The sequence below is a fragment of the Leptosomus discolor genome, chromosome 8 (assembly GCF_034619465.1).
Source record: "Leptosomus discolor isolate bLepDis1 chromosome 8, bLepDis1.hap2, whole genome shotgun sequence".
Taxonomy (NCBI): Eukaryota; Metazoa; Chordata; class Aves; order Leptosomiformes; family Leptosomidae; genus Leptosomus; species Leptosomus discolor.
The window spans coordinates 27,854,164-27,876,752 of record NC_141398.1 but is presented as its reverse complement, the minus strand read 5'-3'; the positions used below and the strand labels follow the sequence as shown (position 1 = coordinate 27,876,752).

The following is a 22,589-nucleotide window of genomic DNA, read 5'->3' as shown; positions in this document are numbered from 1 at the left end:
TGTCCCACCTAACATCATAGCACCGTGAGTAATAATGCCCCAGGCAATTAGGAGATGAGCTTAGCTGAGGCCAGTGGGTACCCATATTAATAACTTTAATACATTTTATTTTCATTACACTTAGTTGTACACAATCATTATGATATGGATTCCTAGAATACAGTAACACAGGAACTTCAGCACAGGGAAGTATTAGATAATGTGACTGTACTTGTCCTGCAAATTGAAGTAATACCCTCGACGTGACACTTCATTAGCTTCTCAGGGATTAATCTTGATGTCATTACTCAGCATTCAGCCAGTCTTTCTTCAGGCAAAACTAGCTGCAAAGTCAAATTATAGTGGGAATACTGTGTGAGTAAGACTTAAGTAAGGAGTGCAAGATTTAGCCTGATATCTGTAAAGACACAGGTGCCTTTTCTGATTTTTTTTTTTTTTTTTTCATTCCCATTTGCAGAAACTGGTTGTTTTTTTTCTGGACTTTCAGAAGCCAGTTCAGTGTGACTAGAGAGACATCTACTACTTACATGCCTGTGACGTACTTACTGGTTTAGACCTAGGTCTAAAAGCTAAATATAACAGATTTGAAAATCATAGGTACGGATGACACAGCCAGAAATATTAGTGATAGGAATGTATCTGAGAATACATCAGAATTAAAAGGGAAATTATATCCCCAAGGAAGCAGCATGTTTTAAATAAAAAGGAGGTTAAAAGTAGACCAAAGGTTCCATGATGGCATAATCAACAGTGAAAGGGTAGAAAGGATGTTCTTGCTTCATGCTTTGAAGACGGAATAAGAAAGAAATGGATGTATACGATTTAATCCACAGAGTGTTCTTGAGCACTTCACACCACTGATGCTGTGCTTGAAACCTGACGACAACACAGCTGCAAAGTTCCTTTAGAAATCATCAGCTCTCCTGTCACTTGGCCGATTTCAGTTGTCTTTTGCAACAAACTCAATAAACTCCACTTCCTCCACCATCTCTTTACCATCTCATTTCCCAAAGCCTGATTACGTGACTCAATCCTTGGTACATCATCTGTTTTCACATTTGCAGTCGAGCCAAGGAGAACAGCTGCTACTGACCATGACCGAAAATTGACCAAAGCACCGTCCAGCATGAGGATGTACGAGGACACTTACCAATACAAACCGCCAACATGATGAGACAACATGAGGAAGAGATTGCCACAACCTTCCCAGGCAGAGGGGTGACAGTGGATGTGGCTTTCACCCTCCGCCCAGAACAGGCAGCCTACTGATAGCATCTAAAAGGTTCCATGAACTGTTTTATCACGGAACAAAATCAAAACGTGACACTGAAATGATTAAGTCAAACTTGTGTTGTGGTTACTTGGGGGGTGTCCGAAGAACGGGCTTTATAAGTTTCCCAGATAGTCCTTTTTTTGCCCTAAAGGAACTACAGCACCACGGGGCAGACTCCAGCACTGCCCTAGCAGGCGTTCATAGCTCCACGCAGCAGATTAACGTTACGGAACTGGTTATTAACTTGCCGTGTGTTCTGAGTCACTTCCGCTTACGCACTCGGCGGGCGCTGCCCGTTACCGGAGCTTTACGACGAGCCCGCAGGAGCCACACCTGACGGCGCACAGCCGCGGCCGGGCTTACCGAGAGCTGCTTCTGGGCGCAAACGCACCGCCGCCAGGCCGCACGAAGGACGACGCCGCGGCAGGCGGCCAGGCCCCGCGGGAGGGCAGCGTAGGGGCGCGGGGAGAGTTCCCAAACTCCGTGTCAGAGAGGGGAAACCTCCCTTCACCCCAAACCCCCCCAACCACCCCTCAGCCTTCCCTCGGGCAGACACCAGCCCGTAGCGCCGCAGCCCCGCCCCCACCGTGGCACGAGCACGCATGCGCACAGCTCCTGCCGCGGCGGGCCGGGCGCATGGCCGTGACCTCAGGCGAGGCGCGCGGGGCGGTGCCCGGAAGCGGAAGCGGGCCGGCCTGTCGGTCGGTGTCGGGGGTGCGGAAGCGCCTGGTGGAGGCCGCGGTTTCGGTTCTGTGGGCGGAGGTGAGGGGACAGGAGCTCCGCCACCGGCAGCCGCGGGCCTGCGCTCTTTTCTCCAGTTTCCTGCCCCCCCCCCCCCACACACACACTACAGCCCTCCGCTATGGCGGGCACCAGCGGCAACCTGCAGGTAGGGCCCTGCTCCGGGCGGGCCCAGCAGGCGGCGGCGGTCGGGGGGTGGCGGGCAGGAGGGAATGAGATTGGGGGAGCCCCCGCCGCCTGCCCGTCCGCGGGGTGTCCTGGGCCGGGCCTGTGGGCGGGGGGACGGGGAGCGCAAGCGCCTCCTGCTCGCGGGGCCGGGGACGCCGGCGGAGGACGCAGGGTGCCTCTGTCGGCCGGCGCAGCCGGAGGGCGGTGTCGGCGGGGCTCGGGGCTGACAGCGGCCACAGCTTAATCCTCTCGTCAGTACTGGCCTCTGCTGGCGGCGGGCGCTGAGTCCCCGGGGAGCGGACGGGGACCCGCCGGGCAGGCGGTCGCACCAGCGCTGCGGGACACTGGAGCAGCGGGGCCGCATGCCCACCTGGGGAGCACTGTTGCCTCTTGTGGTCTAGACGCGTAGTTTGGCTCGGGTTTCCTCTGAGACTACTGAGTCTAGGAAGTCTTGGCCTGCTCTCTTTCGATTTGTGTTACCCCTCCGCTGGGCCTGTATAATCAGCTCTGCGGCTGGCTGGCAAAACAGATCCAGAAATGACCTGTGTTAAAGTTAGTAGTTTTCTCTTTAGCTGTTTTGAATCATGAACATTTCTGCAAGCTCATTACAGTTGTGTAATGCTTACACTAGCAAAGCAATGGGAGATACCACAGGGTCTGGAATAAGCAGAAGGAGAATGAAACCTGTTTAAGCTGATGTTCTTTCTGAGGGTGATGTTCATCAAACTGTCAAACCATAGCATGATAAATACAGTTCATGCCTCATGGATCGTTACAGCTGGTCATCAGTGCCCTAGTTCGTACAACTTCCTAATAAATTATTTCCTGTTTGATAGCAGTGTTCTTCATCACAGTAAGGGGTTTTTATTATTATTATTTCAGAGGAGCAGGGCTGCAACGTGCCCTATTTTCTTGCAGTTGCATTTTAGCAAGTTGTCTTTGCCATTTATTCTTTGGATTTAGTGTGACATGTGTTACTGTCTTTGTTGTACTGGATTAAAGAATCATTGGACCATCCTGTGGTAGTTTTAAGTCCCTAAGGGGCTTAAGAACTTTAAGAATAAAGTAGCTTCTTTTTTGGGTTAGTTGTTGCTCTTTTGCTGGATTTGAATGGTGCATAGAGGGGCCTGATGGAGCCAGCACAAGGTGAGCAGCAAGGAGGGGGCTGCCTGTTCGTATGTGGTAAACTGCTTGTCAGCTCATGGCTTCTCCAAAAAGGAAAGACTAAGTTCTCTTCCAAAGAAACAGGTGCTTAGAGTGTTCCAACACTTGCCACAGCAGAGCTGTAGAGTCTGCTTTATGTGATAATTTTTTTTTTTTTAATAAATTGCTTTTCAATTTCGAGTAGATCTGTTGCTTCCAAGCAATAGAGCGAGAGATTTTGCTGATTCTTCTTTCATGGCTACTGTTTACTAGCTTTGTTTTGCCTGAAACACATCAGAGTGCCCACATAGTGATGAGAGTATCTGTACTGCGATGTCTAATGAAAACTCCTTGCTGCAGTTGAAGCTCTCCTCCTTGCTCCCTGACGTTACTATAGTCATCCTGAGCATAGTAACAGTGCTTAGGAAAATAAATTGACTTTATTTGGAAGTGGAAATGTGTGTGTGGGGCCATAGAAGATTTAGTTAGTGTTGGTTAACTGACTGCCTTTTTTAGACGTACATGAACTAGGTGTTCAAACCGACAGTTTTAACTGTCCTGAAGTGGTATAGGCGTTCCAAGGAGTAAAGTTTAATAAAAGGTAATAAGCACTTAACAGCAAAGGAATAATGGTGATACCAACAAATCCACAGGCCAGTGTATGCGATATGATGGCTTAGATCACAGTCAGTTTTATTTGAAACAAACTCAACAAATAATTAAAAATTCATCCATAACTTCTAGAACTTCTCTTGATGCTCATGATTCGGGTACATTCTCTGTTTGCTGAGGTTTTTTTCTCCCCTCCCACAGGAGTCGTAATTAGAATTTCTCACTTGAATATCAAGAACCAAAATCCTTCTAGAGAAGCCAAACAAATTGTCAGTGTGTGAAGATGTGTCCCAGAATAGGGTTGGAAGAGTGATAGTGCCTTGTAACCACATACTTCCTGTATTGACTCTGCTGTTGACAGGGTTTACTGATGTCATCAGTCGTAGTTCAAAGTGTCTGGATCGGTGATAAAAAAAAAACAAAACAACTTGGAATGGATTTCCAAATCTTTCCATAATAAATGCAAGAACTTGGTAAGGAAAACTGCATAGCCAAACCGGTAGTAGTTCCAACTTAGCGCACAGAAACTTGTTCTTCTCACTTACACTTTCCTGTGTGCTAGTAGATTTCAGCAGTTTGTTGATCACTGGCAGTATTTCTGTCCTTTTATGAACATATACAAGGCACCACCTAAGGCTTGCAATCAGTCACCTTCAACCTTTGGGGTAAATGTTGAAGAGCAGAAAAACTGGCCATCAAAAAGCAGTCAGAGCAACAGCTTAAAATGTCTCTTTGATTGTGCAAAATGCTGTCATGCAGCACTTAACTATTTGTTTGTGTTACAGAAAGCAATAGACCTTGCTAGCAAGGCAGCGCAAGAAGATAAAGCAGGAAACTATGAGGAAGCCTTCCGCTTGTACCAACACGCTGTCCAGTATTTTCTCCACGTTGTTAAATGTGAGTGTAATGTACTGGATGATTAAGTAGAGTGTAGTAGTCGTATTGCACAGAGTAATCTTTTATGTTGACAGCAGTATTTAGATTTTTACTTTAATCATCAGTTGATACTTGCTAATTGTAGTTTGACTGAGGTCATGTATTGTGCAGCTTTTGCCTTTACTGTGCTATGTCCTTGCTCCGTGCTCATTAGAAATCAGATTATTTTTTACTCGTGGTTTGGTTTAGGTTTTTTAAAGAGAGGGAGGCAGGGATTTGCTGTCTCTCCTCTGGACTTCTGTAGCAGTGTTTCAGCCTGGCCACTCCACGAGGAAACGAGACATTAAGTACAGGGATCCCTGTATTTCTGTTGCGCTGAAAACCACATGTTATACAAGGAGTCTTTGCTGTGTCTACGGAGCGTTTTTTGCACCTTAACTCATGCCACTTGCCTTTCTCAACCTCTCTGCTGGCATTCTTTGCTCCTTAATGTCATAGTCTTGCTGTTCATCTTGGCCAACAGTGTATGAGATGGATTTATATGTTGTAATTTTTCTTCAGTTTCCATATTCTCATTATTTTATGCCTTTTCACACGTGTGTACCTTTCATGTGATGTCCGGTGTTTGTGTGGAAGGAGTGGGCTTTCTTAATGTAGGTACAGGCCTAATGTAAGTGGGCTAGAGTTGCTTGCTTGACGTAAGTTCACTTACAGAACTCCATGATTTGAAAAAAGCCCGCTATTTTCTTTGTAGTCACTTAGGATAATTTGTGTTTATCGCTTCCTATCCATTTATATCTTATGGACTTTATCAGAATATTGCTTTCTGTGCTTTTAACAATAGTGATGTACTTTTGGTAACTTAACGCATACATCTAATACGTTACATTTTGATTGCTGATTTACAGTACTGTAGTAGTGACTAAGAGAACAGTGTGGCTGTTCAACCACACCTAACTCTTTCAGATGTTTTATGTAATTTTTTTCTTTATGATGTGAACATCTTTTATTTTTCCATAGCTTGCTAATTTTAAAGTATGCTTCATCACTTAGCACAAGCAGCTTCTTGATGAGCTGATTTAGAAAAGGAATTAAGACAATGTATAGGAGCTTGAAGGGCTGACAGAAAAGCTTCCAGTGCCACTGTCTTTAATCTTTTACAGTCGAATTTTAAGCCAAAGCAATGTTCAGGTGTATATTTGATTTCTGGTAGGTGATGACATCCTTCGTGTCACTTCTTTCCATGGTATAGGGGAGAAAGAAGTAGTTGAGGTGTTTGCTTGTGTGGTGAGCCCTGAGAGAGGTATATTGATAAGATATAAAGACTGAGATGTAGTCCTGTTTTCTGACTGATGCACATGTGTTTTGATCTTAACAAAGCGTTGTTTCTCTTCAAACTCTTAGATGAAGCACAGGGTGATAAAGCAAAACAGAGCATTAGAACGAAATGTACAGAATACTTGGACAGAGCAGAAAAGCTGAAAGAATATCTGAAAAAGAGGGAAAAAACTGCACCAAAACCAGTTAAAGAGTCTGGTCCTGCTGATGGAAAAGGGTATGTTTTTGGAGAAGGTAAAGCAAAATACTTCCTGAACTCAGCTTATTCTAAAATTTGACTCTTCAAAGATCATTTTAACTAGTGTTTTTTGGATGCTTCAGATGACTACTAATGCTGAAATACAGTGGGCTTATAAGAGAAAAATAACATGAACTGGCATCATGGGCATTTCTGTGCTTGTTTACTAAAATGTGCAAACATTTGCATAGGAAATTCACTGAAGAATGAAATGTGTTTCAGACCAACACATGATTATCAGGTTTAATGGCAATGAACTTGATGACCCTTAAAATTTTTCTGCATTTAAAGACTTACTAACTAGAAAATAAATTCAGACTGATGATTACTGGGGCCCGAGTTTGATGTGTCTCACGCTTGATAGGAGGCGCAAAGCTGTACGTAGGGTGAAGTTCTGTAGGATGGGCTGAATCGCTCTAATGCCTTGCTGCTGCCTAGCCTCTTGGCTGCTTTCCTTTTGTCAGATTTGTTTTTGCATGTCGGACAGCTGAACAAGCAGAGCCAACTGAACAAGCAGAGCCTCTTTTGCATTTGCTGCTGTGTTTATGGGGATAGGAGAGAGGAAAGGGCTCAGGATGATACCTTCTGGTGGGATTGTTCCTTTTAGCAGTCCTGAACAACTAGAGTTGCTCAGTTGCCTCTTGAAACTTCACCTGATTTTTCAGTCTCCTTCATTGTCTACTTGTCTCATAACTCGTTTTTTAAGCTGTACTGTGTTCTGCTCGTTTATAATAGAAGGAATTGGTAATATCACAGAGGCTACATGTATTTTCATGACCTCCACTCCAATTGTTCGCTATCTAGTCTCTTTTCTTCCTTCTTTAACTTCCAGTTCCTATTGCTCGGGTAAGATGAGAATGTAGAGTTTCATCGTACTAGATGGAATTAACCAAGTCCTGTTGCAATTCCAGATAGGGAACAAGTGCCAATGTCTACAAATAAACCATTTTAGCACTTCCAGGTTGCTCAATACAAGGGCTTTTGTTTCCTAAAGACTGGCTCAAAGCATGTAGGAGTGTTAAGAGGGCTCAGACCCATAAGAGGAAGTTGAAATGGTGAGGAGGGTGAGTTGGAAAGAACATGGTGTAGAAAAACAGGAGTACAATGATGTAAACCTGTAGAGATCTGAAAGCATCTCAATGTTTCTTTCATTCCTCAAACTGGTGATTTTTCTGCTTTTTGCATTCTGATTTTTGTCCTAAGACAGCAGTATCTTTTATTGTATTTAAACATTTTTTTCTTGTTTCCAAATCAGGAATGACAGTGATGGGGAAGGGGAGTCAGAGGATCCTGAAAAAAAGAAGCTACAGAATCAACTTCAAGGTAATTTTGAAGCATCCTTTTCTTTAAATAGGGGTGACTTCACTCAAGTGAATTCCTGTATTTTTCCTACCTAAATGTTATGGATTAACTTACTGCCTGTAGGTGGCTCAGCTAGTACGTACTCTTCACATAGAAAAGCATAGTCTCTATGGTAGTATAGGTTTGTTTGCCGTGAAATTATACAGTAACTGTGTTGAAATGTATCTCCTATGCCCTGTGCTTCATGTTAAAATTGTACCATTTATCAGGGTAGTATTTTCCAAAGAGAGAAATTGCAAGATCCCAGGTAGCTATTGGCTAAACTGAATCAGCATTTTTTACTCTTAAGTGCTTTAGAACATTGCCTAGAGGCTAAGGTAAGAAATGTTGTACAAACACTTACTGTAAGCAGGACCGTTTTAACAAAAAAACTTGTGCTCAAGTTCAGGAGTTGAGAATGTGGATTCTTGGCCGTTTAGAGTAACGGGCTGCATTTTCTCATATGCTGTGATGATGCTGTCCCAGTTGAGTAACAACAGTTTGGGTTTTTGAACTCAAATGCTGAATACAGTCAGTGATGCAATATATAGCAGCTAGCAGTAGTTCTGTACGCAGTAAAAAAGAGCCTTTGATCTTTATTACACTTTAATACTGAAGAACTTTTCAGAGCTTCCCTGTGCGTATGGATCTGAGGAAACTTCATTGTTCTCCCCCTATTTTCCAGTGTAACAAAGATCAAATGCATTTACCAGATCTTTCTGCCTGTGTAATTTCAGGAGCTATTGTACCATATTTGGAAACTGCACTGTGCTTTTTCTACTTTTCTGCACACTTATTTAATCCTGTGCACAGTTATATTGGATAGTTTCCTGTATTTTAAAATGACAGAAAAATTACTCTTCTCCTGTCTCCTACTATAAAGTCTTTTCTTCCCACATGAATCTGACCTTCAGTTCTTACTTCAAGAAATAGTTTCTTGCACTCACCACTTCTTTGATGCTTTCGATAAAATGACAACATTCTTGCTTATACATTTGATTGCTTGAAAGTCTGAGATGTGAGATCCTTGGTACCTTTAAATTTAACACGCGAGTCTGTTACTCAGAGAATACAAGCTCTGGACAACCTTCACAGAATCACAGAATGTCAGGGGTTGGAAGGGACCTCTGGAGATCATCTAGTCCAACTCCCCTGCCAGAGCAGGACCACCTAGAGTAGGTCACACAGGAACGCATCCAGGCAGGTTTTGAATGTCTCCAGAGAAGGAGACTCCACAGCCTTCCTGGGCAGCCTGTTCCAGTGCTCTGTCACCCTTAATGTGAAGAAGTTTTTCCTCATGCTGAGGCAGAGCTTCCTGTGCTTCAGTTTGTGTCCATTGCCCCTTGCCCTGTCACTGGGCACCACTGAGAAGAGCCTGGCCCCATCCTCCTGACACCCACCCTTTAGATATTTATAAGCGTTGATAAGGTCTCTTTCAGTCTTCTCCAGGCTACAAAGCCCCAGGTCTCTCAGCCTTTCCGCATAAGACAGATGCTCCAGTCCCATAATCATTTTTGTAGCCCTCCGCTGGACTCTCTCCAGTAGTTCCCTGTCCCTCTTGAACTGGGGAGCCCAGAACTGGACACAATACTCCCGGTGTGGCCTCAGATTACTCATTTTCATTTTGCTTCCTACAACAGCCACTGGAATTTCCTGTATTTAGTTTTGCTGCCTTCTTGCTTCCAGCTGACTTTGCCTCATGTAACTTTCCGAACTCTGGGTATTTATGAAGATTTTAATTATAATAGCCACCTGTCTTATTATGGGAGAAGTGACCAGTTACATTCAGACTGGATAGTACTCGTGAGTCTATTGTCATGTACTCTTGTTTAGAGCTTGAAAGGCCTTTTGCAGTCTGTTGCTTAATCTTCCAGCTATTAATTTACACCTACAGAGTTAGGAAGCCTAATTCCATTTGTGTCCTGCTACAGGTAATCTCTTACAGTGCAGTGATTTTGGTTACCATGGTATGTCTGGTGCAGATAACTCTGATATTTCAACTTTGAAATAATCTCCTATTCCTTCCGGAACTGTTACCTGTTCTGCTAATTATCTTTGTGATGGGGCCCATAGTTCTGTTTACTTTAAGAGAAACTGAGACATAATCAAAGACATAGCAAAGAAATTTAATGCACTGGAAGTGCATGGTTGAATTAATTCCAGTATATAGCTTGCAAGCCAGGACAGTTTACAATCAACTTTCGCTATAATATTTTTAACATCTTCAGCAGTATGATGTTGCTTTTGGACTCGTAAATTCTAAGTTGTTAACAGAAATTGTTCATTTTGATCTGATAGAAAAAGAATGCAGCAAAAGAAAAAATCTCAAAGGACATATTTAAGAAGAAAGCGTTGTTTGCTTTATTCATTAGTCAGTGAGTAACAGTAAATTTTCATTCTTGTAGAAGAAAAAAAATCCTTAAATTACTTCACAAGCTCTGAAGGCATAGAGTGAAAGTGTCAAGAAAGTATCCGGTGAAAACCAATTGTGAAATTATAGAAAGCCCCTTGTAGAGAAATGGGGCAACTGAAACTTTCACTGAGTTTGAGTGCTTAGATAAGCATTGGGTTGGTTAGCATTTGTTCATCTGAGAAAACTTCTCTTACCTTTGGATGTGCTTTGGCTAGGATCACTGGATCTAATATTCAGTTGCTAGCTCAGATCCAAGTCGTCCCATCTAAAAGTAGTCAAGACAAAATCATTCTTAGCACATCAGACTAACCAATCTGAAGTCTGAAGAGAAGGCTAAATTACAGCTCAGTTGGCTAAAATCAAACTGAACTTGTTGATTGAGCAAGATGAGGCATGGTGATAAACTTTGAGAGAACGTGGCTAGACGAAGAAGATCCTTCTTCTGCAGCTAAGTAGGCTCCATATAACCTTCCTGGTGCTTTCAGCCCTAGCTTTCAAAGCTCTTTGCCGTTAGATGATCTGATTGTTAGCTACACACCTGGAGATACCCAACAAGTTACTTCATCTGCTGGGGAATCTGACACATCCTGGGCTAGTGCTTCCTTTGTTTAAAATGAAATTTCAAATTTTCCAAGAAGTATGGTGGTGGTTTAGTGAGGAGATGGTGCCTGTGTACCGATTAGAGATGGTACTCCTCTGTGACTACTAAATGCACATTTGCTGGTAAGTTATGGACTAGTTTTGACCATTGCAGGACTTCTACTAACTCTCAAGTATTCTGGTTATCCATGGTTTATTGTGGTAGAACAATGTGACAGATTTCTCTAGAAATAACATTCATTTGACCAACAGTATTAAATGTTTCCTTAGAAATGCCTTGGTTTTACTCAGTGTGGACATAGATGTGATTTCTTAAATCTTTTTTTTTCCAAAATGGAATTTACTGAAGTTTTGCAAATGTATGTGACTTACTAATTTATACAATTTTTTCTTACAGGAGCAATTGTTATGGAGCGACCAAATGTCAAATGGAGTGATGTTGCTGGCCTTGAAGGTGCCAAAGAAGCACTTAAAGAAGCAGTGATCTTGCCCATTAAATTTCCGCACCTGTTTACAGGTCAGAGTTATGGCATTTATTTGCCATTGGCCAGTCAGGACCAGCGCTGAGGTCTGAGAAGAGCATTGTGCAAACATATCGGACACTCAAGCTGAGCTCTTAACTCAGAGATTGTGATTCATCTGGCAGATGTGGAAAACCTCTGAGTAAATTAGAGGGGCTTCATCAGAAAAATAGGTTCAGTCTTTCTACAGTATTTTGAAGACTGTTGGTTTCTCTCTTCCAGGAAAGAGGACACCCTGGAGAGGGATTCTCCTGTTTGGACCACCAGGAACAGGAAAGTCTTATTTAGCAAAAGCTGTGGCAACAGAAGCAAACAACTCTACCTTTTTCTCAGTATCTTCCTCTGGCCTTGTCTCGAAGTGGTTAGGTGAAAGTGAAAAGTAAGTTGGAGTTGCCAGAGGGCCAGGAAAACATTGGCAAGAAGAAATTCGTATAGAGCTAGATGAGTTGCCCTAAAGAAATTAAATTTGAAGGAAGGGTCGTGTCTTTTTAAAAACAAGCTTCAGGTGTTCTTTCCCCAAAAGCTGGAAACCTTATGCTTTTCTTCTGTTGCAAAAGGAATGCAGAACTGGAGTCCAGCTTTGCGTTTTTCTTTTTGTTTGACTTCATTTGAGTCTATTGCTTGAGATTTAATGCTGGTAATGTGAAGAATTTCCTAGTATGTTCCTATTTATTTTCCTTTTTAACTTGGTAAAATTTAATTTTAAATTTAAAGCTTGTTAATAAGATATGGCTGGGGTTTGGGGTTGGGGTTTTTTTGGCAAAACAACTTTTCTCATATAAAAAGTATTTAGTAAAGTTATATGAAGTAAATATATCTGTTACTTCTTACAAAATTTCCAGTTAATCCAAATAGGTTACAAATGTTAAACAAGAGAATGCCATGTTCTTTTTGAATCTATCAAGAGTGGTAGTTTTGTATGATCTGGGCTGTCTTGTAGAAATGTAAATGGAAAAAGGGCTTTTCCTTGCAAAACCATCCCCGGAGTACTCTAAAATGTTTCATCTCCTTTTAATGCTGAGCTATCTCTGTATAATGCTGAGTCTTGGAGCTGCAATAATGTTGTATCTTTGAGTAGCTTTTTTTAGCATTCTGTAGAGGAAATGACTATTATAATCTTAAGTTGCATGTTTTTACTGATGTAATTGTTAAGATGACTGAAACCGTTGTTTGATTTTTTTTAAGGTTAGTGAAAAACTTGTTCCAGCTTGCCAGAGAAAACAAACCTTCTATTATCTTCATTGATGAGATAGATTCCCTTTGCGGTTCAAGAAGTGAAAATGAAAGCGAGGCTGCTAGACGGATAAAAACAGAATTTCTAGTCCAGATGCAAGGTAAGTTTACCTGATTTTCAGAATCAGTCAAAGGAATTAAGATTGATATTCTAAGCCTAGCTTGCATGAGAACACTGAAATTTGGAACTGCAGTTCCACCCTGTTAAATTCTGACTATGTTTTAAAAGGTCTCTGATATCATCTAAATGGTGAAATGATTTCTGCCCTGATACAGGGGTTGGTGTTGACAATGAAGGAATCTTAGTCTTAGGAGCAACAAACATACCCTGGGTTTTGGATTCTGCTATCAGGAGAAGGTATGATGGCATTTTTTGCACGGTACGAAATTCACAACTGTTGGGAGGGTTCAGTCTGAGACTACCTGAGGTAGAAATCCAGCTTGTGTTTGCAGACATGGCTAATGTTCTACAACTCAATTCCACAAGACGGACTGAGTCAAACTGATAGCCCCTTGCCCCTTTAAAGAGGTTGGTTGTTCACTCTTATATTGACCCTGTAGTTTGGTTTCTTGGTTAGGTGATTGTGCTTGAACAAGCAGAAAACTTCTATTTCCTTGTTGGTTGTTTTTCTGGTGGGCTTGGGGGACAAGTTACAGACTACGCCTCTTGGCAGGGCATGAGCAGGTAGAGCTTTCCCTTTCAGCTGTTAACACACTGTTGAGTAGCTCAAGTTCTTTCATGGAAATGTAGGCTTATGACTTTGTCATGTACATCAAATTAATTGTGTTCTATAGAATTTGGAGTTGCTCTTACTTTGTTGGTGGGAGGTAATCTCCGCTGTGAGAACAGCTGCCACTTCAAAGGAAGAACTGCAGTTATCAACATTTTCTACTGACAACCATATTGAGAATGTGACTTCAAATTTGCTTCCAACTATGAGGTTTTCTTTAGTTGGAGACTGTAGAAAGTAGTTGCATCAGCTTGCTATCAGGCTGTTCTTTCTTTGAGTGTGAAAACTGTTCAGATATACTCCAACACTTAAAGACTTTTTTTCCCCCTCACATTTTTCTTTTAAAACACCAACTCTGCTGGAGAGAATCTGGAAAAACTTCGATCTGAAGAGATCTTTGTCATGAAAAGGAAGTAGTTGTTATATTCTGGATGTTAGCTTAGGCTAGCTACAGTATTATTTATGAGAACAGGTTGTTGAATATTTGCCTTATAAACCTTTAAAAAAAAAATCTAATACTGAAACTGCTTCTCTCTAATATTGCTAGGAACAAACTATATATTTATTTGCATAAGCTTCCTTCCACTGTGCACCTGTATGAGCCAGCATCTGTGGAACATCTTGTTTTTTCTTTTTTTAAACCAGGTTTGAGAAGCGTATTTATATTCCTTTACCTGAAGACCATGCTAGGGCTGCAATGTTCAAACTTCACCTTGGGTCAACTCCAAATCTTCTAACAGAATCAGATTACCGAGAGCTTGGAAAGAGAACTGATGGCTATTCTGGTGCAGATATAAGCATCATCGTACGTGATGCACTGATGCAGCCTGTTAGAAAAGTGCAATCAGCTACTCACTTTAAAAAAGTAAGTAGGAATAAAAAATTTTTTTTAAGTTATTTCATCTCTGAGAACTGTCTTAATATGAAAATTCCTTGCAAGTAAACTGAATTTAATTTTGGGCAATACTGCATGGTTATGAATGGCATTTTATTGACCGGGGAGAACATGGGTATTCCTTCTCTTTTTCCTTCCCCATGCCTCCCCTCAGTCCTGCCGTAAGTCTGGTGGAGCTCGTCTCTGCGTATTCATGGTGTGTAATCCAAGCTCTGATGACTCTTCTTGTCTCTAGGTAGTGTTAAAAGCATTCGGCTTAAATGGGAGTGTTACAGAGGTGCTTTTTTTCTGGATCAAGCTCTGTGGTTCTTCATGGTTTTTCTAGCATGTTTAAACAAATGTATCCCTCATCCACATGGGAACAGATGGAATATAATTATGCACATTCTGCTTACTTGGCTTATTTTCGAATGGAAAAATTAAGGTTCTTGTAACATTTTGGTAAAAACATCGAATCAGCATTACTTGTGACAGTGGTAAAGGTGCAAGACAACTGAGCAAGGGCTGTGTTTCGTTGTTGGGCAGCATGCAGCATCCTATGGATGGTGCTGTAATGTGAAAACTAGTTTACACTCATGTAGGTGCACCCTAAAGAAGATTGAAACTATATTGTTTGGCTTGTCTTGCAGTTATCTCTACATGCTATGTACGGACTTAAGAAACATTTCTTCTAAATGTTTGGATCTAAGAAACTTTATCTGACAAAGAACCAACTAGAGTTCTCTAGCACCAATCTAAATCCATTAATCTGGGAATGCATTTTTTTCCCCCAGAGAATTTCCATATACGGGTCTTATTCAATCAAATTAATTGTTGTCTATAAATTATTAAGCTCTTCAATGGAAAAAAAAAAATTACGATCACTGATTATAAACAGAGTTCCAAATACATACAACGTGTATTGGTTAGAGTAGACCCAGACTAAAAGTAATTTTTGTTTACATTTTTACTGCAAACTTTGGTTTTACATGAGTTCATGAATCTTGGGTAAAGGTGGGTCAAGGCATTCTGTAGAGGTATTTGCTGCTGTAAAGGGAAGCTTTCATTTGTTGCTCCTTAAAAGAGCAAGTGTGGTGTTGGGTAAGGTAGGAAAAAATTTAGATCCTAAGCTGTCAAGAGATATGTACCAGGTAACTTGTGTTGGCAGCAGTTCTTCATCATCTCAGTTACATTTTGTTTTTTTACCAGTAACTCAGCCTGACCTAAGTGTTAAGGGCCCTAAACTGAACAGCTACAGTTACTTTGAATTGAAGATAGGCTCTTTTTTTTTTCCATGTAGTTTCTTCCAAGGAACACATTCAGCTTAGGATTCAAAGAAAAGGGAACACTTAAATCCAATATAGTCCAGAATGAGAGAACTATGTTAAGGTTCCAGAGTCCGCATTGAGGAAACATTAGTCAACTTTGTGGTTACTAAAATAAACCTGCAGCCTGCCATTGTGGTGAAGGGAGTGTAACCAAAAACATTTTAAAGGGTCTTTGAGGAGCTTTTTGCAGTTTAAAAACAAAACAAGATTTTGAAACACTGATTTGATAAGTTTCTTCTGGGGGCGACTGAGCAGTAACACTGTGATGCAAACTGTATTTGTTTAACAATAAGCAGCTGTTTTGATATATCAAGAATTTTCTAGATGCTTCCTTCCCTTAAACAGTGACGCCTGAAGTATTTATCCATTGTTGACTTTAATTAACAATGACATTTCTGGCTAAAGGGCTGTTATCTTTTAACCTATCATTCAAATTTGGAAGAATCTGAGGAATGTGTCCAACTGCCATGGCACAATGAAATGACCTTGGTTTTCACAGTTTGCAGAGCAACCCAGAAGGAATTCTTGCCTTTTACCTCCTTTTGACCTCCAAAAGGAAGGAAAAAAAAAACCCACAACTGCGGTACTTAGAGGGCTCTGACATTAAGCCAAGTTGATTCCACTTGTATTGTTAGTACTTAAAAATAGGAAATCACATCCAATTTATAAGCAAAATCTTAGCTTTATTAATGATTTGCATTGTAACAGACAACTTGCCCCAGTTAAGCAGTGCTTTCTGCAATTATTACTGATTCATTGTAAACCATTCCTTGCTCCGTGTGATAATAAAGGTTTGTCGAGTGCATTTTGAATATTACAGTCTATGCTCTCCAGCGTTGTGCTTTAAATCCAGTTCTCTGCTGTTAAAAATAGCCAGTTACTGTGTTGTCTTTCAATCTTTGCATATGTTTTGAGTTCCCGTGGATGTGTGATGCTTCAGGTAACAATGAGGGAAAATAAGACTGGATCCCAGATAATGTGTTGCAGAAAAGGAACAGACGCCTGGTACAGCTTTTTGGGGTCTGTCCATGTGTCTGGGAAAAGAAAAAAAAAAAAGGTGTGGACTCGCTTTTCCCACTAGATGGCCCTGTTTTCTGTCGAGTGCTGCTGCGGGGTGCCTGAAAAGGTGCTCAGAACTTTGTAGTGCAGTATGTCAAAGACTGAAAAGCCATCTCTGGCTTCCTAACTTGGGGGGCACTCGAGGATAGTTATTGAGATGGTTTAGAAAGCTGCTAACCAGTGATGAATGGCCTCCCAGAGTGACCAGGGACTAGGAAGTGTGGTCGTCTTCAACTAGATTTCCTGGCGTGTTAGTTTTCCACAGAAATCCTCAACCTTAGCAAGAGCACTCCTGGGATTTGACCTGATGTGAATTGAAGTATCTGACTACAGCTGCTTGTTTTCAAAGTGAATGATGCCAGTACATTTAAACAATTTCTCTTCCACAGGACATGTCTTCCCAATGGGTGAGGCATCTGCATAAAATCAAGGAATGTTTTTGCTCTAAAGATGCTGTTCAGCTTCTGATTTTGGTCTTTTTCAAAATTAACTCCTATAAACTGAGTATTTTCTCTTTTTTTCTTTTTTTTTTTCTTTTTTTTTTCTTTAGGTAAAAGGACCATCAGTGTCTAATCCAAATATGATGGTAGATCTGTTCACCCCTTGCTCTCCAGGTGATCCTGAAGCCATAGAAATGACATGGATGGAGGTTCCAGGTGATAAATTACTGGAGCCTCAGGTTTCCATGGTAGGGATCCTTTTGTATCATTTCTTTCTTGCTTTTCAGAACTCTGGAAACTTTTTCAAATGGTTATGCAAGGCAATGGGATGAGTTGTTTGTTTTCAGAAATGGTGGACATACGAGATAACATCTGAATTCCCAACATGGCACTACAGTACAGCACGCCTGTGAAAAAGACAGCTCTCTATCCCTGATAAACATTTCTTATTGTTCTTGTCTGCTGGTCTGCTGCTGCTGTCCTTTCAGCTTTAGATGGCATCTGGCTCTTCCACTGTTCTTTCACTTGTCTTTAATTTAAAACCTTTGGGATCCCTGCCCCATGATGTGCTTCCTTCCCATCACTCCGTAGCATTAATACTGGTGCTAGGAAACAGAAAAATTATATTTGGTGTAAATTGGGAAATGATGTGCTGTAGGTACATGCTATAGGTGTCCATGAAATAAATAAGAGCATAAACAATAAAATGTAAAAAGATCATGGATGTAATGGTAGTTTTTGGCTAAATTTCATCACAGGTAATACAGCTCTTTCATATGTTTTCTTTGTGCATGTTAAAATACTTGCTTTGGTCTAGGGAATAAAATATGTCATTTTTAAGACAAATTGACATTTTAGTTCACTGCTTAAAAAAATATAATTGCTGGGCACTCATTCTGTATTTTTTCCCCAAGAGCAACGAAAGACAATTCTGAGTTTAAGTACAATGTTTGAGGGAAGGACTTGATAACAAATCTGTGCTGCTGTCATTTCTTGTGTGCAAGCAGTCTTGTAGTGAAGGAAAGAAATCAGTGTATTTCACGGGGATCCCAAACCTCTAAAACAGTAGGCGCTGCTCTGTAAATGGAACCGCCACTGTGTTTCAGAAAAGAATTTTCTGTGCATATTTGCATACTGAGGAAGCACAAAAGGATGCATGCAGGTGCAGGCCTGCTCTGAAACTTCTGCCTGCGTGGTCTAAGCGGTTTTTTAATCAGTCTTTGTCTGAATTAAACGTAACAATTCCTTGTGTGCTCCAAATGGGCTCTGATGCTCTATAGTTGCATAGGCAGTCGTTTCAGTGTCCGAAATCAGTTCTTGTCCTTAAAAAGATCAGACTGTAATTCTTTCTAAGCAGTGTATCTGATCTGATGAGACAAATCTCCAGTCTAGAAAATCATACTAACTTTTGAGTTTACCCATATTTTTTTAGTAGTATGAGGTGTTAGGCATCTACTTTTCTCGGTTGTCTCTGGCTAGGACTTTATTAGTTTTCTTGCTCCTGTTCATTCATAGGATGTTTTAATTGCTGCTTTCAACTTCATAGACCTGTGATTTTTCTGAACTCTGTTTTCTAGTATCTAAATAGTTACCTGGGAAATAGACTGAATGGAAAAAACAGACATTACTGGTCATGAAGAGTAAAACTTCCGTAGAGGTGAATCACAAATGACTATTCTATATTGTTGGACTATGAAAAGTACATGGGAACATCTGATTATTTTCCACTTCAAACTGCTGTAGTTAAAGATGGGTTGAAAATAGTAACTGACAAAAAAAGAAAAACAGAGTTCAGTTCTTTTCAGTAAAAAGAGATGAATAAAACTTGAGTGGATGAGTGGCTTAAACCTAAACCTGAGGTTGTGGTTTCATTATTAGAAAACTCACTGACAGTTGTCTGGCTTCACAGGGTTAAAATGCTGCCCCTGCAGAAGCGTTCAGGCTTACCTAGTTTTGTGTAAATAGGAACTCCTGTGGTCGTCTTGTTTTAACGGGCTTCTTAATGCATATTTGCCTCAGCAACAAGATTGTTAGCAGTTGTACTAAACTTGGTTCTGAAAACACTTGTTTTCTTTTTTTTTTTTTTTTCCTGACAGGCCGATATGCTCAGGTCGCTAGCTAGCACAAAACCAACAGTTAATGAAAAGGACCTGGAGAAGTTAAAGAAGTTTACAGAAGACTTTGGTCAGGAAGGCTAAACCAAAGATATAGACGTGAAGCATTGGAACTTTTTTTGCTTTCTTAGGTATTCTTAGGTCTTTATGGATGGCACTTCAAGTAAATGCCAGTAAAATCACTCCTTTCTTACTTTGCAGAAGGAACAGAAGAGACGTTTGCAAAGACCCTTAAGCTTTTGTATTGTATTGTTTTCCTCAGATGTCTATTAAATGTCTTCTATTGAAAAACAATATTAAAATATAATTTTAGAGTGAGACAGCAAAGTGATGTGGTAATGTCTATTAAATACTAGAAAACTTTTAAATTATTAGTTCAGTTTTAGATATTCTGTTAGACCGGGGTACAAGTGCGTTTTAAACTCCCAGTAGGTTCAAAAAAACCTTTTTTGAGGGTGGAAGAGACTGTATTTGTCAGATGTTTTCAGTATCAGTCAATCAGCCTACATATTAATTGCTCTCATTTCATTTAGAAAAATGCAACAAAATTTGCTAATCAAACATTCTGCAAGTGTGGGTTCACTATTAAGGTAAGAAAGGAAACACTGTGAGGATAAGACTCCATGGACCAGTACTTGTTTAAATACTGACGGAGATGGTATTTGGCTTTCTGCTATGCTGTGTTCAAATTTTGCCTTAAACAGCAAGCTTTTACTTTTAACATTACTAGCTGATACACACTGTTACTATGCAATTTAGCAAAAGTTTGTTAAATGCAAGTATCTCAGAAGGTGTTTTGCTGGCTGTTGGGTTTTTTAAATCCGGATTTACTTTCTGCAGGAGTTTGACTAAAGTTAGAAAAAAGCATTAGTAATATCCTGTAAGATTCCACATGTCAAGGCTGGCAAGGTATAGTAGCCTTTGGAGAATGTATGGGAAGTGTTTTGAGAAATAGCATACTTTCCCATGTGAGGAGGGTAAAAGACATTTTAGCTACAGACTTCCCAGTGATAAATTCACTCTGAACCCTATTGATATCTGTTGTGTATAGGTTACATCAATTTAGTGCTTGGACATTGAGAGAAGGCTGGCACTTTAGCACAGAAGTAGCACTTCCATTGATCTTTTTCTGAAGAACTACAAATTGAGATGTGCCTGAATGTAGCTTACAACACTACAGTGTCAGCATTGAGTTTGTGCCTTGTAAGTTTGCACTGGCTGTAGATACGAACCATCATTAGGATATCTAGAATATGTGTTCCATTATCATTGTACAACTGTCCTGCATATGCTTTGTTTAACTTGCATTAAAAGAAATTTGCACTTTTTTCGTGTATGTTATATGTGCATATGCACATCCTGATGATCTTTTCATGGGGTTTGGTTTCCTTTATGTACATCTTTTCTGTACTTTATAAATCATAGGATGGGTGAAATTTTCTGTACTTAAACGAAGTAAAATGTTGTAGTACAACATCAGCTATGTTCTTTGAGTATTTCTTGAATGTTGTGTTCAGGTATTTACTGCTTGGGGTTTTTTTTTAATGCTTTTTTAGACTTTGGTTTCTATGTTTAACAGCTGAACAAAATATGTAGTTAAAAATTCTTTGATCTGCAAAGTGCTGAGCTTTTGTTTACTCACATGATGAAATTTTCTTTCCAAAATTGGTCAGTTACACACAGCTTTACCTTTGTCTTATGTTGGAACTCATAAATGTGAACCAGTGGACTGCAAATCTTTTTGTGGACCTTTGGGGGGTGGGGTAGGAATGCCAGTGTAGGTGCAGGTAGCTATGCCAGTAAGCTTAATCCTCCTTGCAACAGGATTGCATTTTCATAGTTGCCTCTTGTGAATTCTTTAGAAGTGAGCTGTGTACTGCCAGGGCTCTCATCCAGAGGTTTGAAGCTACTACCCGAAGTACTTGTCGTCTTGACCTTTTTTAAAATGAAGGTCCTTACTGCAATCTTAATTCTCAGGAACCTCTTTTTTTTTTTTTTTGTGGTAGGCTGATTTGTCCTATGGGTTTCCATAAGCTTGACTGTGTAATCTCTTATCTTTAATGTAGAAGTATACTGTGTGTTTTAAATTTACATGCTGCTTGCTCAGTTGTGGGATGACATCTGTAACAGAAGCATTAATGTTTGATGTTTAAAGTTGTTTTTAGACATAAATTCCAAATAAACATTGCTGCTTAGAATTGCAGCTATAAGGACAACTTTTTGGTTTGCTGTCTTTGTAAGATGGGAGTAAATTAATCTATATCACAGAGCTTCCCAGCTAGGTTATCCCAGACAGGTGATGGCCAAATGGGGGGGGGGGGGGGGTAGGGGGAACTGCATAATCTTTTCTTCTTTTTTTTTTTTTTTTTTTTTAGTTTTCTGTGTTAATAAAAATACTCTGATTTAAGGATTTGTGAAAGGTTATGTTTGCTTTACATAATCAAAACTGCTGTAAATACTGGATGAATTAGTTGTACATTTTTCACAAGGACTGATGTATGACTCATCTTAGCTAGTCAGCTCACAAATTTTTTTTCCTAACTTTTGGTGTTACTGCTTACTTTGACTGCAATATGAAAAAATGTCATTTTCCTTCCTGTGGGTAAAACAGTTTTTCAGTTCAATCCGTTGTGCTGCTTGTGTTCTTCACAGACGGTTTCTTCACATTGACATTAAACTTCATATTTCCTGTCACTTGTGTTACACATCTCAGTGCCTATATTCGTAGGGCTAGAAAAGCTCAGTAAATTAACTTGTTACATGTGTTCCCATGTTGCGTGACTGACCTCAAATTCCAGAGTTGTCTTTCTTCCCTGATGTACCTGTCAGCTTTGTTTTGTCATTCACTAGCACAACAAAAGCGTACAAATCTTCTTTAAGTTTTTTGTTTGATTGGTTTTGTTTTTAAAATTATCTGCTGGTCTTCGAAGACGCTTTTGTTTTAATGGGTGGAGCAGAACACGTAGTCTAGGGAGATGCTCTTGAATCAGCTGCTGCTCATGCTCCTGTCTGTCAGGGGTATCTGATCACAGTTTGCTCTTTTTGTCAACTGAAGCAAAGAAGCTGCTGAATGTTCTCTGGTCAGGCATTTTGATGTACTTTTTGTGTTTATTTATTTTCCTTCCTAATAAGAATAGATTCTGATTTTTTTTTTTTTTTTCATGTTATTTCTGAGGATTATCTTGACCGGAAGCTTCCTAATAGTTCTGAATTTGTTGAAGTATGCAGGAACATCTTTATTTTGCTGCCTACTCTTTCCTTCCTCCAGAATGACAGGGTTGTTTCATGATTGGCTTCCATATATGTTTTTGGTCTTAACCAGATTCATCCTAGTAATCATGGTTGACTTAAAGCCATTCCTGTAACTTATGTAAACTATTGCAAGAACTTGGTGGACTGTTTGTTTCCTACTGTGCTGCTTTTCCAACAGATAATTAATTCTTACCAAAACATTGTTCCTTTTATTCTTGAGCAGGTAGCTACTGTTATACCTCTTGTGGCATAGCTCCAGTGCTTTCTTCTTTGATTTTTTCTTTTGCTTTTTAA

General features: G+C 40.3%; 1 protein-coding gene across 1 annotated transcript; it reads left to right on the top strand.

Moving 5' to 3' along the window:
• Nucleotides 1–2,045: 2,045 nt before the first annotated feature.
• VPS4B (vacuolar protein sorting 4 homolog B) lies at nt 2,046–21,259 on the top strand. The gene is made up of 11 exons (XM_086468970.1): nt 2,046–2,162; nt 4,723–4,834; nt 6,218–6,368; nt 7,645–7,712; nt 11,141–11,260; nt 11,487–11,643; nt 12,450–12,598; nt 12,774–12,855; nt 13,874–14,093; nt 17,040–17,177; nt 19,026–21,259. The coding sequence occupies exons 1-11, from the start codon at nt 2,136–2,138 to the stop codon at nt 19,125–19,127; spliced, it is 1,326 nt and encodes a 441-aa protein (XP_086325096.1). The 5' UTR covers nt 2,046–2,135; the 3' UTR covers nt 19,128–21,259.
• Nucleotides 21,260–22,589: the final 1,330 nt, after the last annotated feature.